Source organism: Humulus lupulus, chromosome 3, assembly GCF_963169125.1.
Source record: "Humulus lupulus chromosome 3, drHumLupu1.1, whole genome shotgun sequence".
Classification (NCBI taxonomy): domain Eukaryota; kingdom Viridiplantae; phylum Streptophyta; class Magnoliopsida; order Rosales; family Cannabaceae; genus Humulus; species Humulus lupulus.
Window position 1 is genome coordinate 89,401,010 of NC_084795.1, and position 19,305 is coordinate 89,420,314.

At 32.8% G+C, this 19,305-nt stretch overlaps 1 protein-coding gene and 2 long non-coding RNA genes across 4 annotated transcripts; 1 reads left to right on the forward strand and 2 right to left on the reverse strand.

The window, feature by feature from the left end:
• Positions 1-4,017: 4,017 nt before the first annotated feature.
• Positions 4,018-4,541, reverse strand: LOC133821245 (uncharacterized). The gene is made up of 3 exons (XR_009887405.1): positions 4,380-4,541; positions 4,221-4,261; positions 4,018-4,101 (listed from the first exon to the last, which is right to left on the reverse strand). It is a non-coding gene; the product is annotated as an uncharacterized LOC133821245 (long non-coding RNA).
• A 76-nt stretch (positions 4,542-4,617) lies between these two features.
• Positions 4,618-6,440, reverse strand: LOC133821246 (protein XRI1-like). The gene is made up of 3 exons (XM_062253668.1): positions 5,528-6,440; positions 5,305-5,427; positions 4,618-5,180 (listed from the first exon to the last, which is right to left on the reverse strand). Exons 1-3 carry the CDS (start codon positions 5,589-5,591, stop codon positions 4,987-4,989), a joined length of 381 nt encoding a protein of 126 aa, XP_062109652.1. The 5' UTR covers positions 5,592-6,440; the 3' UTR covers positions 4,618-4,986.
• Positions 6,441-13,266: 6,826 nt separating this feature from the next.
• LOC133821247 (uncharacterized) lies at positions 13,267-15,999 on the forward strand. 2 transcript variants are annotated; one of them, XR_009887407.1, is made up of 4 exons: positions 13,267-13,311; positions 13,874-13,946; positions 14,180-14,241; positions 14,998-15,999. It is a non-coding gene; the product is annotated as an uncharacterized LOC133821247 (long non-coding RNA). The 2 variants fall into 2 exon arrangements; XR_009887406.1 differs by lacking the exon at positions 13,267-13,311 and having other exon boundaries at positions 13,458-13,946.
• Positions 16,000-19,305: the final 3,306 nt, after the last annotated feature.

The window sequence follows — 19,305 nt, forward strand, 5'->3', positions numbered from 1 at the left end:
CACAAATGAAAATATTGAAATGACTTTCACTACCAACAAAAATTGACTGTCAAGAACAATACCACAACAGCTGAAACAACAACATGGCGTAGAAGCATAAACAAAAAACTACAGCTAAATTCAAGAAAAATATGATCATTTAAAGTTTTAAGTTGACTAGCATTATCAACCCATCAACAGTCAGCAATCAAAATTCAATCCTCCATCAATAGAAGATACGTGAGAGTTCTTTTAAGAGTAGCAATCTTAAATAATGAAACTCAGTAGATTTAAATAAGCGAGCAAGTCAGTGAAGCAGATGAGAAAGCTTCCAACACAAAAGAAAAAAATATCACTGACCTCTTTCTAAAGAACTTGAAGACACATTCAACATCGCGGTCAAAGTACCTGAGGATGAGGATATATGAGAATGAAATATACAATAACTATCAAGTACGATAATTAAATAATACACAATTACAAGGACAAAAGGATAAAAAAGATTATGACAAGTTTTCAAGTCTTTAATTAAGTAATAAGAATTGATCATTATCATCATAGGTAACAAAAAAATTCAATTCATTTTCTCACTGTAAGTATAGAATGAATACTTCTCATAAACTTTGGAAAACATACATATTCATATTGACAGTCCTTATTTTTAACCAATACCCTAAATTTGATTGATTCAACCCTTGTTTTTAAGTTTGCTACTATGTAGCAATGAGAAGCTTATGTAAAAACAACAAAAAAAATTTCTGTCCTTAAGGAAACATAAAGACTTATAATATGAAAACATAAAGACTTATAATTTTAACATATTATAATATGAGACATGTTGAGATCCCATGCCATCTACTTTCACAAGGCAATGAATGAATGCTATACTATAATTTTTACAGACTTATAATGAAATATCACTGGAACATTGTGCCAAGAACTGAAACAACTCTGAATTGTAGTAAATGGCTGGATGTTTTTTGGGGATTGAACATGGTTAATTAAACAAAGAGAACAAGCACTTAATTAAACTTTAAAGCATGATTTTTAAACAATTTCATGAACAAATTAGATATAGTTCAAAATTCATAAACTAATTTGTAGACATATCAGAGAACTCTTATAGCAAAAAAAAAAAAAAAACCTCACCAACATCCATTGCTTCATTTTTTAATGCAGCCACTGTAAACACAACTCCTAACAAACCCTCAACAGCCAGAGTTATTGCATGAGCTTCACTAGCAACTAAAACTGTAACAAACCCATGGGCAAGGCAAGCCAAGATGACAACCCAAGCAGTAACAAGTTCCTGAAATGCCAGAAAATCAACTAGCAAAGAAATATCAAAATATAAATAAGCATAATAGAAAACAAAATGAAGATTCAAACAAAGCTTGGGAACATCTGCAAGATGAAAACTAAAATAAATAAATAATATAACAAGTGAATGCAAATCCAATCCCATAACTATCATATAAACTATAACTTACCAAAGCTATAAATAAGAAAAGAGAATACAGTGCAAATAAAATCAAACTTGTCAAACAACTTGCTGCCATTAAGACATTATAGTTTTTCAGACAGTAGGGAGCAATGAAGACATAAAGTGTTTCATAACTTTCTTCATAAAGCAAGGCAAAGGCTTGATACATTACAAACATAATCAAGCAAAGTTTTTTTTTTTTCAAATAATAAAAAAAACAGCTATATGTTCTTTACTGATATTAAAACAAGGAAATACAAATCAATGCAACTTAATCTTAACTAGAGTTTATAAGAGCAAGCATATTCCTACTGAATTCTCAATAACTTAGTAATACAATCAGAATTTGGTATTATTCCATTGTATGCACTACTAGGAAACAAGATCTTAATCATATTAAGTCACACAATAGCCAACACATATATTAACATCAAAATAAAATAATTATAATAAAATCAATGATATTACCTCAAGATCTTAATCATATTAAGTCACACAATAGCAGAGTGAAAAGAGCTTACCCCACAGCTCAACAACATTTTCTAATTTCTAAAAACAAAATCTGAAATAGAATTGAATAGAGAGAAGTTAGGGCAAGAGATTGAAATAAAATAGAAAGATTCAGATTTTACCCAAAATTGCAGAAAAAAAGATGAGAGACTTGGATTTCTAAGAGAAAAATCTAAAATGACAGAGAGTAATCTATATTCATAATTCTACTTTGGTTAGGAGTGCCCAGCAAGAGTAATAGTTGCACACTTAATTGCTACATTGCACCTATAGAGATGAAATGATAAAAGAAAAATTATGCCAGGCATAAAGAGTATAAGCAAGGGAAAATGATTTCACAGCACAATAAGATTAAAACAAGAGGAATTATGTATATGTATAGGACAGTGGTGATGAATGAGAGAGAAAATACGAGTGCTGGGGCCTTGTAACTAACTAATGGGGAAGTTTTGGTTTTATTTTGAAGCGGTGGATTACCAATCACTGCTCTAAATCCCCTCTATTATGAGAATAACGTATGGGGCAGGGGAATAAAAACTACTGCTCAAACGAAAAGTTTCCACATATTGCAGTAAAAGGAATCATCTAGTTGTTTTTTATGCCCTGTTTTCTTAATTTGTTTTCTATTTCTATTGTTGCTCTTTGCAACTACTTAGAAAATAATTCCCTTATATTGCTCTCTAAACAACTTCAGAATAAAGGAAAAGCTAGAAGGAATCAAATAACTCAAGAAAATAAAAGGCCAAACAAGAAACTAGAATACACTCAAGCCGTATATTATAACAACTCAATGACTAAGAAACAAAATAAAATAACACAAAAAATATACCAATTCAGAGAAATAAACAAGAGATAACCACTAAAAATTCCAGCTACCTGAGTTAGCAAATAGACATATATACACATTCATCAAATTAAACAACAACAATCATAAAAAGCACAACCTTTTATTTACTCTCTTGCTAACTAAACTATGAAAAAGAAACAACAAGGTTTGTACATGAAACAAAGAAAGTTCAAAGAAAAGTCCAGAAAAAAGAGTTAACAGTATGAATACATCTACAAAATATGCACAGGACTACCAGTGAAATGATCTAGACATGAATTTCAAACTTGATATGGAAAGATAGGATATTGAGAGAACTAGCACTATCACTAAACTAATTCATTCAAATACATTTTAAATTTTAGAAATAGATTAAGGAGCCCAAATTTTACAAATATGTATAAAATTGAAAGTTAACAGAATAAAAGGAATGATCTAACAGAGTTAGTAAAGCAGAACAATACAATTTTCATTTACCAAACAATGTTTATGAATTTCTCATAATTAACTCTACAGAAAAAGAAACTACTTAAATTATAAATGACTTGCAAGATGAGATGAGATGAGATGAAAAGAGATATACTGGCTCATGCAGCAAATTTTGTGTACTCTTTAACTGTACAAGAATATTGTAAGTCAATCAAATCTGAAGTGTCAACTAAAATTCACCAAAAGACTAAATCATGACCATGAGAAAGAAAATCTACACCATCTTACAAAGAAGACAGAACATCAAAAGTAAATTTTATCATGAAGTTTAAACAGCCTGAAAATTGCCCAAAATAGCACAATAACATGTCCCAATGCTAGCTACTAAAACCATGTTCTTAAGAAAACATAAGTGATTTGCAAGTAAAATATAATAAACAATATAATCAAAGATAATTAGCTAGATACCAAAATGCATGAAGCCCTTACCTTCAGAGGTTTTGATGATGAGTGACCAGAATCCTCAGTGCCACTGCTCTCATTTTCCAAACTCGACCTCACACGGAGCTCGACTGGCTTCGAGTTTACTACCTACCTATGACACATGAAAACAAACCATCTAAAAATAGTTCCTTCTATTTGCAACACGTAAGAAATCTTGCTGTTCTAACCATATTAAATTCTGTCATGACCTATTTGATACTTAGTGAAAACTTTCCAGATGATTGTGCATTAATAACAAGTAGCACAAACAGATTTTAATGACAGAAAAAGAAAACAAAGAAGGAAGTACCTTTGAAAACTATCTTCTGTGGAGTAGAAACACGTTGTTGTGGCAAATTATTTTTATACTCGGGTGCAATCTCGCAAAACTCTACACCACCAAACAAAGTATACATGAGATGAGAGTGATCAAGGAGATAAATGTAGACTAGAAAACAATAGTAAAAGAAAAAAGGTACACGTTGCAAGAGAAGAAAAAGTTTCGTGTACCTGCGATATCAATTTGAAAATTAGATGTGCCAGAAGTATTCCTGAATTTCACATAACACAGCAATCCCTACACTTAGAAGTAGTTGAGAACCATCCAAACAAGATTTCAGCCAAGGAAAAAATAAACATCCAAACAAGACTCAAATTAAATATGCTTACATAGTATCAGAGCTGAAATGCATCTCATTATCATTAAGGCAATCAGTAATCCATTCGTCTGAATGATCCAGGGTCTCATATCCAGAGGCAGACGCAGATGTATCTTCTGAAACAAGTTACACTAGATATGTTGAAAATCCAAACATTTTGTACGTATTATATTGGAATGCTTTCAAAAAGAAAAGAAAAAAGACCTGTAAATCCATAGATCCAATCAGATGTAGAAGGTAAAGCCTCCTCAAGTGAATCAACCTCCTATAGAGCAGAAAAATATGAGACATGCAGTTTGGGTACTAAAATCTCATCTAACAAATAAAATGCATAATTTTCACGAAAATCTTGAAACTTGACTTGTTCGACATAATAGAAACGCAGGGCATTATATACCCACAGATAAACCCGTAGGAAAACTGTAAATCACCAGTGATAACACCTACATCAGCTTCACATAAAAATTAATGGATCCATGAAGACTAGAGTTACAGATTCTGAAACTTTTTCAATACAAAAGAAGAAAACAACGAATTTAATTCAATTTATATGTTCAAGATCAAATGGCTCCAATGTGTAGTAACTCATGGTTTATAAAGTTCATTCTACTAAAACATTATAAAATGCTTTTAGTATGACAATCCAATGTAGAGGGATATTGCAAACGAACATTTGATTTAAGGAAGACGGAAGAAATCTCATCACAGAGAAGGGAGTTATCAAAGTCATCATTGGTAAACTGTAGCATCCGGCGCCTCGTCATTTGTGAAAAGGACTCCCTACGTTCTTCAACTTCCTTGTTCATAGTATCTGAAACCCACTTAACAACATTAAAAGAGCATATATAGGGCATTAAGTTGCAATTCTAGAAAGTTTAAAAAAATGTCAATATACATTGTGGAAGAGAAGCAGGAAAAAAAGAACATATATTAACCTTTATGGTCAACATGGTATTCCAAATCCATGCAGGCCTTAACTGGGGTTGTTTCCTCATCAAACATATAAGAAATATCTTCTTCATTCTGAGCCACTCCATTCCAAAGACCTTCAGACATGACTGCTCATCAGTCATACCATGAAATAGTTAAATACCAAATCAGATATCTTTCAAATATGTCGACAGTTAGTAATTTTTTAAGCCACATTGTGGAACATACCGTAATTTGGATCCTTTTGGAAATAACTATCCTTTTGCCAACCCCATTGCGCACTTCTGCCCATTTTATATCATAACATGAGAAAACAACAAGTTCAATTAAAAAAACATAGATGAACAAAGTAAATAAAAGCCATGGTCAAGTAAAAGGACAAGGCAAGTGCATAAAACAAAGCTCAGAACCTAAATTACAAATATAGCTCATTGAATTGAGCTACTGCATTTCTATTCTACTCTATATACCTTTAGCTGGAGAATATTACAGAAATGAAAAGGGTTGAATTCAACATCAAACCAATCAGCAAAACCATGACCATCACCAAAATAGATAACCATTCAGTGGTGAAGGACCAATCAACTCATTCAATAACTTCCATTCAGGCAACTGAAGCACAACAATATATCATTTGAAGAGATTATATATATATATATATATTACACACAAGCACACACAAAAAAATACAAAAAGTAGCAGTGGAAATTGGATCCAGTACTAGCATTCCAAAATGAAGAAGGAAAATAAAAAATCAGTAAAAATAAAAGGAAAATGCTACAAAAAATGTTTACTAAAAGGGTATCATAATCCAAACATAGACCATTAGATTTACATGATAAAAGGGCAAAATAAAAGGCAAAAGCAAAATGACCCAACAACCAAATCACATAGTCCATTCATTCATTTCCATTCATTCTCCTTAAATCTGCAGATTAAGTCATATCATCTTCACACATTTAACTTAAATAAAAAAATCTTAAATACAAACCGAACCATAGATATCAAGAAACCAAGAATCAAGTATAGTAACCACAACCAAGAACAAACTAAAAAAAAATGCAATTCGGAGCAAAACCCAGATACGAAAACCGATCATAGATATCAAAAAATAAAAATAAAAAAAGACAGAGGGATTTACTTGTCGCTATCACAGTCCATTCGCTGAAGCAACAAAGCGATGAACAAGTCCTTCTTCACCACAAAACCAGAGAGAGTCAGGTCAATCTTGAGGTCTCCTCCTACTCTGATCGTATGAGAAGAAAAAAGTAGCCGTTACGAAGAAGGAGAAGCCATCTGGGTATTCTGGGTATGAGGCGTTTGGGTTCGTGAACGGTGATGAAGGTGTTTGGATTCAAGCTCAGAGATGAGATGGAGAGTGAGGCGGTGATGAAGGGGAATGGGTTGGAAGCTCAAAGATGAAGCTCAAAGACGAGAGTGAGAGATAGAGACTTCGTGAGGCGGAGAGACGAGACGAGAGTGAGAGATGGAGGCTGAGAGAAATTTTTCGGGTAACTTAGATTTAGGGATTAAAATTTGGCAGATGAGACTAAAAAAAAAATTACATTTGGCGCCTGAGGTTTATTCATATGGCGCCAAAATAATATATTTCGTGTGTTTTTAATCCCCCACCATTAATAGCACTTCTAAATATATGCTATTTTTTAATGTAATATATACTAAAAATTGTTGTAGTGAAATTTGGTAGATATGGCTGAGAAAGCTCGATTCTTGATCCCTCATGCAATAGGGAGGCATGAGTTCCATGTGTTAGATGGTGAGCTGAATGGTGAAGTCGACCTCCTAAATAAGAAATGCACATGTAGCGTGTTTCAGATTATTGGTATCCCATGTGCTCATGCACTATCTGGATCCCTTAAGCGAGGGGTGAACTTTTATTCACTGTGTTCAGATTACTATGAAATTGAGACATGGAGGTCCTCTTACACAGAATCTATATATCCTACTGGTAACGAGGAAGAGTGGATTGTTCCACATGACATTATGACAATAAAAGTGAGAACACCTGCGCAGAAAAACTCGGTTGGTCCTCCAAAGAAGAAACAAGGTAGGCCTAAGAAGAAACGCCATCCTTCCAATGGAGATAAATTGGTTGTACAACGCAAGTGCAGCACTTGTGGAGGTCTAGGCCATAATAAGGCAACTTGTAAAGTTCGTGTTTGAAATTTATGGCATCAATGTTAAACTTTTCATTTGAGTACTAATGGTCTTTGTTAATCTTTTTATTTGTGTATTTATATGGACTTTGTTACTATTTTTATTTGTGTATTAATGGACTTTGTTAATCTTTTTATTTCTGTATTACAAGAATCTTGAGTAAATATTACGTTAAGATATAGCATATTTTTAAAAGTGTTATTAATGATTTAGCTCTAAAATATTCGGGGAGAAATTTAGCGCCAAGTGAATTAGTAATGGCGCCTTTACTTTTCATTTTTTTTTTATTATTTTACACAACACTCTCATTCTGAATATGGGTTCTCTCTAAACGCCTAAATCCCTTCATTCTCACCATTCATTTCATCGATTCTCTCTAGCCTCCACGAGAGAGTGCTCAAACCACACGGCGTCGTTCTCCTCCACCGGCGGTCAGATCGGTCTACTCCAACATCACGAAGTCGCTCTCCACCCCATCGGCTTGACTTAGCAAACATCAAAGGTACTCTTTCTTGTCCTGACCTCACTCTGGTAATGGTTCCTACTCTTCAGTAAATGAGAGAGATCCCTAAGCCGCTGCCCTCTCCTCCTCTCACTCCTATCCGTTATTCTTCTTTTTCTTGGAAGAATAGGTGACGACGCCTGGCGAAGGCAGAGGCAAAGGCGAGGTCACAGGTTCGACGATGTGTGGGTCTTCTTCTCCTCAGCACACGACGGAGGCGAGATTTGGTATGTTTCCTCTCGACTTATTTTTGTTGTTGTTGGTTGGTTCATGGTAGTCGAAGCCTTAGAATGGGGTATTTTAATTACTGTGTGTTTAATAATCTTATAGGTTTTCTTCATAGTATATGTTTTGTCTTTCATTTTAGTTATTATATGTAGATTTTTGAATATGAGTATGAGTTTAATGAAGTTTGAATCTGGGTGTTCTTCTTTCCTAGTCACTCATTCCATTGTCATCTTTCTGGCCTCCCTCCCCCGTTCCAAAACCTCACCATTCATCTCTCAATATTGTTCCATCAATTTTGATTTCTGCAATTTTTTTTCTCATGTGTATATATAACTATAATATTGTGATTATTTGTGGGAATTTTTGTTTAAATTAGGGATTGAATATACTGTACTATGTTCGAAGCAAGAAAGAAAGTTTGTGAATCATTATTTACAGTTAGCATCATTTTTTTATTGGTTTATTGGAGCATAAAATGAAGGTATGAGTTCTCAAATCGATAGTATATTTTTAAATTTTACTTGTACGTTCAGGCTCGCGATGGACTCGTGAGGTTAGCAGAATTCTTGTGATGATTTTTTGTTCTTAATCTGATTGTGGTAATAATTTTTGTTTTCAAGTTCTCTCCCTCTTAATGTAATCTGTCATGATTTTTAGGCTAGTCTATCTGGCCTTGGAAAGTTTCCATTTGTTGTGATGGCAAACAAGGTAGTTATTGATGGTGTAAACAGTCGGGCGGTAACTTATTTTATCCTCTTTGTATTTCTACCAAAAAATTTTGCTGCTGTGTTTTGCTTGTTTATAGCAAAAAATAATGGTGATTTTGTTCTTTTAGAGTGTGCCCCTGCAGCTGTCTTATAGTGTATCGAATTATTTTTCAATTTCCTCTGCTTGGTATTCTCCTCCAATTCGGTCTATATTATAATATTTATATATTTATGTACATATATGTTTACTCTATCTTTATTTGCCAAAAGTGATGCAGTGAGGTTTAAAGTTGTGGTGTTTATTGTAATCATCTTGAAAATTAAATTGGCAGGTAGTTTATTAAGTGTTTGTATCGTTTGTTTCCATTTCATAAGATTCCATCCATAAATGTATATAAGTTATATTTTTGAGTATTGGACAGTCCATAATTTTTTCTACAACTTGCTTTGTTTCTGGGTGTTTCATTCATTTGCATTGAAATTGTTTTATTAATTTACTACAAGAAATTTTTTGGGTGATATTTCTACTAAAGACCATAAGAATGCCCAATCGCAGTGTGAACAGAATTGAAATGTCCTTGAAGTAACCATAAGTATGGCATGATTTAGATTTTCAATTCTTTTTATCTTAATAGCTCAACCCTTTTGACACTTGCCTGCCTCCTTTATTGAGCGAATTTTCAATTACTTCAGGTAACTATTATGGTTCTAGACCAAGAACTTGATTTCTCTAATGTGTTTTCTGTTTGAATCTTGTAGTTGATCCCTATGGCTTCAATCTTATAGCCTTGTCTCTTCATTGAAGTTATTTCTGTCTTTGCTTACTTTCAAAGAAGTAGAAATGAAGACACCAACTGTGCCAGTTTCTTCTTTCCTTTTCTTTCTTTTAATTTATTATTATTATTATTATTTTATTTATTAAAATAATTTTTATATGGATTTTCCATTATTTATGTGGATTAATGATATAGTTGGTGACCTCCTTACGTTTTAGCCAACCTGTGAAATCTTGAGTGATACCAAGTAATTAACTGGAATTTGATTGACTTTTGAAGTAATATACGTGAAACCTTGAGTCAACCTGTTCAATGAAACTTACATTGTCAAAGAGCATTTGTGATATTGACCCTTCTTTTTAAGACATAAATATTGAATCTTTCTATTTGTGCAACAAAGTTTTGATGCCTGATTAAAACTTACTGTACTGATCTCTGAAATAAGAACAGTATAAACTCTTTACTGTACTGATCTTTGATTTAGGATTAAAATATTTTTTTTATTTGATTTCCATCTTTTCTTGATGCTTTTCTGAACATCAAAAGCTTCTTTTAATTTTGGTTTATGGGTGGATTTTTTATTTTTATTTTGTTTTGGTATTCAGAGAGATGAATGTGATCTTCACAAGGTTTGCGAAATTAAAGCCTTGAAGAAGTCAGGGGTGGAAAAAGCTTGGAAGATTCTTGAAAATGTGGCCAAACAGATCCACCCATTATGTGTAACCACAAATGGCGTGTCAAGCTTCTTTTTGAGGTCTGGTATATTGTTGTCTTTTTCTCTAGTAAGTTTTTTTGGAGCTTATTTTGGTAAAAAGTTGCATTTTTGTTATACCAATTTGCTTTTACTGTGTTTTATATACAAGTATGAACAACAGCCCAAAAAATCTGTCTCTTCTGGGTCTGAATGTAGGAGGAGGTCTTCAAGAAAAGATAAGGCTTAGAAGGCCGAATAGAGACTGGGATTTCTTCCCTTTTGATCAAACTCTTGATACCACATTTCATGAGCTTTGCTACAATGTTCATGGCCCTCATAATGCCAACTTCTACAAGCTTTGGGACGAACTTAGAATGGTATATATTTGTATACATGCATATATATATATATAGCTCTCATTATCTTTAGTAATGTTACTGTGATTGTTAAATTTGATCGTTGCATTTGTTACCTTTTCATTTTTTTGGGTGGTGGTTTATTCTTGTCCCATGTGCCTTTTCTTTTAATTTTTTTTTTATGGAATATACGTGTACAAGTAATGTTAGCATTTTCTTTTTTATAAGTTGATGCAATGTCTTGAGATTATTCCTTTTAAGGTTGAAGACTTCAGCTGTAGTTGTCTGAGTTATGATTGATGTTTACAATAGTGATTGTATATAATTGCTGCATTGAATTGTTATATTTCTAAATATAACATGTTCAGTTACGTTTTAATTGTAGTCATAAGGTTTATTGTTCTACTGATTTTCTTTATTGATTAAGATAATATATAATGTATTTTCTTTGCTATGCATATACATGAACTGTTCTAATAGGTGATAATAAATAAAGTAATCTACATTTGTTTTGATGAGTTTTTGCTGCTAAACCATCTAAGGGCTTCTCTTTTCTTCACTCCATCCCACTCTTGTTGAATTTGATTGTTGGCCTGTTTAATCAAAGAGGTGTTCTCTGCATTTTCTTTTCTACTTGGCTATTATTAGTATTCATTGAAAGGCTTAGATGGGGATAAAATTGGTCTCAAGAGTCAAGACAGTCCATGGTGGTAAAGCAACTGTATATGAACCTATCATTTTTACTATCTATGTTAGTTCTCTGTTTCTCCCTTTTATGGAATTATTGTTTGTTTGGGATTGATCAAGCAAAGATTACAACTTGATGATGTAAAATATATTTTGTATTGGGTTTATGAAAGCTGATAGTTTCATAGCTTTTGATAATGTAGCTTTGGTTAGTTTCATAGCCTTTTATTTTGTATTTGATTACCCTCTGATAAAAGATAAGTTTATTTATTTATTTTAGTTTCCCCTCTTTTGTTAGGAATTTTCCATTTTGTGAACTTTGAATAATCTTTTTCCTATTTGTAATACTAATGTATTTGGAGCTATTACAGTTTTGGTTTCGTTTGGTGCTTGTAGTTAATTCTTAAAATAAATTAGCTATTAATGGTTCTGTTTTGAGTCTGAATTATGTGAGAGATAATAGTATTGATGTTGTTTTCTCTGTTCTTTTGACATTTTTTTATTATCAATTTTATTATGTAAATTGGTGAACAAATATAATTGATTCTCTTGAACAATAAAAAATGTATTTATAATCTATTTGTGTGTATTTATGTTATTAGTTATGTTCTGTTAGGGTTCATCTATGTTTTGCTATATTTTTATGTCAAATTTTTCTCTGTTTTTGACAGAATTTTACAAGATGGTCTGTGAGGCAGATGAAACTGATCTAAATATACATGTATTGGCTATCATGCTACCACATTATGATGGCTTGAGCTTGTAAAGAATGCTGCTTAACAGTTCATCAGGTTATACTTATGTTATTATTAGAGATTGTAAAGAAATAAGAGTTTGTATATAGCATTGGATTTGACATGTATCTTAGGATTTTAGTTGTTTTAGTTAGTAAACCTTGCACGTATTCTTTCAGTGTGTAAATATATGTAGGGAGGGATTCATTTGGTGCGGTTTGCATACATATTCAATTATATTGAATTTGATCAGCCAGATCTTACATTAACCTTACTGAAAGTTTTATAATTGGTGGCCTTGAGTAGTGTTGGTTTCTTTAACTTTTATTGTGCTTGAATGCATTTTTAATTGAAATCAGAAGTAATTAACTAGCCATTGATTCTCATGGTCTTCTAAAGTAGCATCTTTCTGATTATAATGTAATGTTATGATCTGAGTCTTTTCTAGTTTCATGGAGAATACTATCATTTATTATTCATTTATAGAATGCTTTTGACAATAAATTTATTGATGTGGAAGAAATTGCTTGCTTTTGGGTGCATAATATAAATTACAAATGACTTAGACACTTAGCTATGCTTATTTCTTTCTGTTTTGCAGGTGCACCAGTGGCTGTGAGGTTTGATGGTGGCAGGGCTTGGAAAGGTGAGGTGTAGGCTCAATGGTACGTATCTCTTCTAAATCTCTCTCTCTCTCTCTCTTGTCTTCTGATTTTGTTTTCCCTCATAGGAGCGACAGACTTTTCTAGTTTAATCAATGGCGGTCCCCTATTTTTTAGATTGCGACATTTAAATGATGAGTATTTCCTTCTGTTATGGTGTATTCAGTATTTCCATCTGTTTTATGTTACTTTTGTTTGCTTGTAGGGTTTGCTTTTGTTTACAGCTTGCCTGCAGCTACATTTTGATCTCTGTTTCAGGCTCCTGTTAGTGGTATTTTTTATGCTCTGCAACTAGTTTTGTTTTATGTTTTTATGCTCTACATTTTTTATGCTTTTCATGCTCTTCAAAAATTAGAGTAAGCTAATCTCAACAGTACGGCTGTCTTCACCTTTCTGTGTCCTCACTGTACGGTTGTCCCAAAGCTTCCCTTATCCATTCTGTGGAAAAGTACTTTAATTTTCATATATAAGGCAATCCGTTTATGCGAGTATGTGATTTAGTAAAAGCAATGAACAGGCAAAGAACAAATGGAGAGATTGGATTTCTAGCAGAAACAATGGATTACTGTCACATATATATATATATTATGTTGTTAGCTGCTGTAGTGTACTGCATTTGGAGGAATTGAAATGGCTGTGTTTTTTATCATTGCTCTCGGTCTGCTTCTAGTTTAGCTGCTGAAGTTAAACTTTTATTGCATCATAGGCTTATCAGTATTAGCAAAAAGAAACTTTCTGCCCAGGATAATCGTTTACTAGCTCAGTTCACTATGTAATTGTTTAGTGTTCTGCTCTGTTTTTCCCTGTATTGGTTTTTCTTTTAGCTTGCTGTGAGTTGTTTTTTGAGGCTTGTTGTTAGCCGTTGGTTGTTTGAGTTGGTTTAGTGTGTATCTTTGCTTGTTTGATTAATGAAGTTCATCCTTTCTTCTTGATAAAAAAAAAGCATTGTAGTATCTACGTTTTTTCATGTGGGTGGGCAGGATATGTTTTTATCAAGGTAAATAATTTATTTTTATCACATGGCATCTAATGTGAACATATTGCTTTCAGGGGAATCAACAACGAAGAGAAAGTACATCTGAGGCAAAAACTGGTATCCCATTTAAGAGAAGAAAACTATCAGGTGTTTGTTGCCCTTACTTCTTTTTTTTACAAATGGAACATGGTCTCTTTCTCTCTCTCTCTAAATATATGTATATAAATATATCTATCTCATCATATATCGTTCAAGATTTATCATCCTAGCCCTAGTCCTAACTCTTCATATGAGATTTTCTTTTATATATTTATTTTAGAGGTGGCATTATTTTAGTGAAAGAATCCACTTTTACTATGCTCTTTATATGTCTGATACAGACAACTCTCATGTTGGCTATGCTCATCTCAAAAATTGCTCGAATTGATTATCCAGTAGAATGGTGAGTTTTTTTTTCCCTTCTAGGTCTGTTATTGGTTTTCTTCTTGTAACTGTGATGTTTGTTGAAACTATGCTATTTCAATAAAAATGCCTGCTTTCATAAAGACTAGGATATATAATTTTATGATATGTATTTGTAGTTTTCTCTCCTATTCCCATTTAATAGGGTAGACTGGTTGGGTCACACAATGTCGCGTAGAGTTTGCAGCTTTCTGTATAAGAAAATTTAATTTACTGGTTGGGATTTTTTATCAGTATTTATATGCGTTTTGTGGTTCTATGCAACCACTTTTGTGCATTGTGTTGGTAACTAATGGTAGTTTATAACAATTGAGGATTTTGTGGGTATTATATGATTTAGTTTTATCTGGGTTAGAATTAAGGGTTTCATGTTAGCTTGTGTTTTGAACTCTCTTGAGTGAAGAACCAATCCAACTTTGCATATTTCTTGGAATTTAAGTGAAGAATATATCTGGGTTTTCTGTTTTTTTTTTCATGCCTCTACTTGTTTGGATTGGGAACATTGATGGGCAGCATCTTTTATAAGGATTTTATTCATTTTTGGTGGAGTCTCTTTTACTGTCACTCAAACTAATTCCATTTGAGAAAGCTGACGACGTTGGTCTTATTTTTTATTTTTTTTTGTAAAACTTTTAAGGGTAGGATTTGAGTCTGTTTCTCTTAATCTCTATCCTGCTTTTGTTCGAATTGAGTAATTTCTTTTCTAATCCCATATATTTTTTCTTGTTTCCTGTAGTCTCTTCTGTGTAGTGAGTCCAGGGTTAAAGAATGTCCGGGCCTTTGCCTCTGCATCGTGGCATATCTTCTGGGACACGAGGCTCTGGAGGGAGCAATGATTTCAGCGACTCTTAAATGAAAGATAAAACAGAAAAGGATGATTTGGATAGAAGAGGTTCATCTGATCAGAGTGCCTTTGGGATGAATGTGAGTGTAATTATCATTCTCCTTTCTTTCCTACATAAACCTATCCTCATAAATTTATATTAATGGTATTAGTAAATTAATCTTGATACAGTTGTTGGTTTAATGGTATTGGTTTGCCACTATTGTTTTGATAAAGCCTTTGACAAGTTCTATGACATGTACAATGCAACTTGGTATGATATGGATATGTTTAGAGCTGTTATTATCTTCATAATTGATCAACATTTTCACTTCATAATTGACATAAATCCAAACTATATTACAGGAAAGGTTATGGGTTGTAGATATTGATACAATGTGGATTATATATATACATATATGTTATGTAATGCTGTTTATTTAGGTTGTAATTTTTACTTTGAATTAGATATATTAATATGATTTAAGCATTATTTTGATGAGATTTCAGTCGACATTGTTTATGCTATGTTTTGTTACTCCATTGTTTATCCTAATTCCTATAAATATTTATATTTTTGTACAAATATGGCAATCTTTGTTTCTTCCATTATCTTTGGCAAAATAAAAATATCTCTTAAATGATGAAATCTCTGATTATCTGAGCATGTAATCTTTAGCAAGAGCTTCTCTTTACCATGAAATCATCTGATCAAGAATATAATGCACTTTTAATGGCTTGAATTCAAACTTTCTTGACTATGTAGTCTAATTGTATCGTATATGATGTATGTGATTATGAAGTGGCTGTAATTACTAGAATTCAAGTATATTCTAGTTCTATATGCATTAAGGATTGTAGTTTTGTTAAATTTGTTTTCTTTATTGTTGGAATGCAATTCTCTTTTTCTTTTCTTCCCCTCTTTATAACAATGCTATTTAATTTAATCAGGCGTCCATCTTGCTACTCTTGTATATGCGTCCATCAGGATTTCTATGGAAACATCTGATTGAAATATTTGTATAAGGAGTTTTACTTCTCAAGTTTATGAATTTATATTACGATTGTTAGAACTACTAGCTGTTTTTTTCTTGTGAAATGAGTAGTTGAAATGTGATGTTAAAGATCATGGCTTTGGTGACACTGAATATGACATGGACCTCTTCAAACTTGATATGATTAGTTTGCCATTTACATCCATTCTTGAATGCAGTAATTTCAAGAATACTGGCTTGCAGTGCTCATGTTGGAGCATGTTGGTACGAGTCACAGCGGTGCGAGTCATGGTGCTCTGTCTTCCTCACACAAGTCACATCGGTATCTCCTCTGCTGGAAGGAAGAACCCATGCAAGAACATCTCTGTGAGGTATTTTTTATGGAGATTTCAATTTAGTATCACATAATCAATGTATCATTACTATATCAATATATATATTTATAAAGTGTTTGTTAGATTTGGCCAAAATCAATGTATTTGATCTAAGTTTCTAATTAAGAATTTGGTATGTTTGATTTAGTTGATGCGATTTAGTTCCTTTGGACTGTGTTGAGTATTTATGAGACAGGGAAGATTACTAATAGCTATTTAAACTTTATGGCAACTATATTACAGGTTGTTTGGGGGAGTGTGAGTTTGTTTGTGTTTCAAGATTGTAAATATCTAGGTAGAAGAGTATTTTTCACATTATATGGTTTCTACTGCTTAAATGGAGTATTTCCCTACTTTTGGATCCATGGAGTGCTTGTCTTGCTTCCATGTGTTTCATTTCGTTGTTAACTTTGTGTATGGTTGAGTGTGTTATTACAAGTTCTATTGTTCATTTGATCTTTAGCTTGGGAATTTTTCTCAGTTTCCATTAGGGGCTTATAGTGTCCTTTTCATTTCTCATCAAACTTTTCAGCAGGTTCCTCAAATTTCAGTGATCTTTAGCTTGGGGGAGTGATAGCTATTTATGCTCACAACAAAGACAAGTGCACAAAGGATGATAAATTGAATAATGGAGCAAGTTTCATGCATGGTTTACTTTTGTGTATCTTGTAATGTTTCTGTTTTTCATTTTTGAAGTAAAAAAATATTCAAGATTATAAAACTTTATTATGTTATGCTTTCAAACTTAAGTTAGAATTAAGATCTCATGAAGTAGACACATTCACTGTTTGAATTAGTTATTGTTCAATGTAATACTTATAGTTTATCAATCTATTAAGAATTACATTTTATGATTAATTTTGATTTTTTTTTTAGCAAAATACAATAATGAAAATCTTTTAATTAAAAAAAAACCTTATAAGTATACTTATCAAAATAAAATTTAAAATATATTATTCATACTAAAGTAACAAAATTTTATTACTATAAGCGTAACAAATCATTATGATTTATATAATATAACAAACTAAAAATGCTATCAAAATAATCAAATGTAACAGTTGAAAAGTGTTATGCAAAAAGTATAAGATTAAATGTCAAATTTATAATCAAATACTCTAACTAAATTTTATTATTTGAATATTATAGCAACTAAAAATGTGTTATTGAATAGTTTAAGATAACATCGAACATAACATTCAAATACTGTTATAGAAAAGACAGGACTTTTAATAACAGGGGCTATGTTAGCATTTTCAGAAGCGTTATCAATACTCCCGGTTAGCAGTTTTTAAGTGTTATGAATACTGTTTTTTCTTGTAGTGAATGAATTTTGTCAATCGAAATGACATTGTTTATATACATAGCTAAGGAGAAATATACTATTGTGCGTCATCAAATAGCAAATGTTATTTTTTATATACAAAACTAAAGAGAAATCAAAATAAATGTTCTAACATAAAGAAATCAAAATAATTGTTCTAACATCAAGGGTATACATTCTCATAAAAATTGTCGATGCATAATTTATCCCTGAAGTACTGAATGTGGTCCTCGATTGCATATGATAAGGGAATGTCTCCAAGAATAAACTCCAAGTGTTTGATGGCGAATATGCCGCAATCTCCGCTGAAACCAAGAAATCGCATTTGTGAGTGTATTGAAAATTAAAGGAGAACAGTGTTATGAAAATCTGAAGTTCGTACGTCTAAATACCTGGTTCTAGACTGTGGGACAATATCAGTGGACATGCGCCACCAATCAAAGTTTGGAACGGTGATCTTCGGTCTAGCTATTTTCAACCTGGGGTGTCCTTTAAACATACCAGAAGCGTTGAGTAAAGATGGAAGCATCCTAGTCCAAGTCTCGATCAACTTAGACAACTTATTATGGCTAAAGTTGGAATGATCTGAGTCAAATACAGTGATCATCCAATTAGTGAAATTTATTTTGCAAAGGACCCAATGACGATTTTCCAAGCACCAGTGGAAGTAGACCTCATTGCAATCACCCCAAGGCTTCTTTTTAGCATCTCCTTTCACGAAATTAAGAATGTCTGAGTCCCATTGGTAAGTCCTGCTTTTGTTCTTGAATTCCTCATATCTAGCAGGAATATACTGTGCAAATGATGAATCAAGTACGGTGGCTTTCACAGGGTACGTCCTCGGCAACTCAAAAAGACATCTCTGTATAAGATAATTCGCAGCGTCGAGATGCTGCAAATAAATAGAGTATCGTTAAGGAAGAGTGGAATGTTAAAATGAGATAAATGTTCTAACAAATATAAGAGACTTACAGTTTCTGCCAACCATTCTTTTGCCTCCAACTTCAAGAACCAAACAGGGGTCCCATCACAACATTCCAACTTCCTCGGTCTGTTGTTGTCAATCTCACCGAGTACCCATCAGTTAAAAGTTGTCAGCATATCTTGATCCAACACCTTCAAAGGAAGGATCATAACTGGGTCCTTGAACCTTGGTTTCTTGGCTGCTGGAGTATAGTCATCGTACCTTACTAGTCTCTGTCTAGTGCGCTTACCTGTAACGGGAGCAATTAGTATCTAATCTCTTTAAAACATGTAAAAACTCATGGATTAGTCGTACCTAAGACCGTCTGCACTGGCGGAGAAGGTGTGGCTTCTCCAACAGGAGGCTCGTAACATGTAGGGAGAATGTTGTACTCTACATCCTCTGCTGGAGTAGGTGTAGGAGTAGGTATACCACCAAGTGTTGCCAGCTTCTCTAATATGAATTCTTGATTTTTAAGGATGATACCTAGAGTGGCCTTAACCTCGTCCACTACACCTAATAGTCTGGCCATCTCACCCAACACAACCTCATAAGCCCCAAGAG

Bases quoted from the DNA above. Each gene is read 5' to 3' on its own strand.
- LOC133821246 (XM_062253668.1), bottom strand. From the start codon at position 5,591: ATGGGCAGAAGTGCGCAATGGGGTTGGCAAAAGGATAGTTATTTCCAA. The intron at 5,428-5,527 runs GTATGTTCCACA...ACTGATGAGCAG, and splicing joins CCAAAAGGATCCAAATTACG to TCATGTCTGAAGGTCTTTGG. The intron at 5,181-5,304 runs GTTAATATATGT...AGTGGGTTTCAG, and splicing joins ATACCATGTTGACCATAAAG to ATACTATGAACAAGGAAGTT.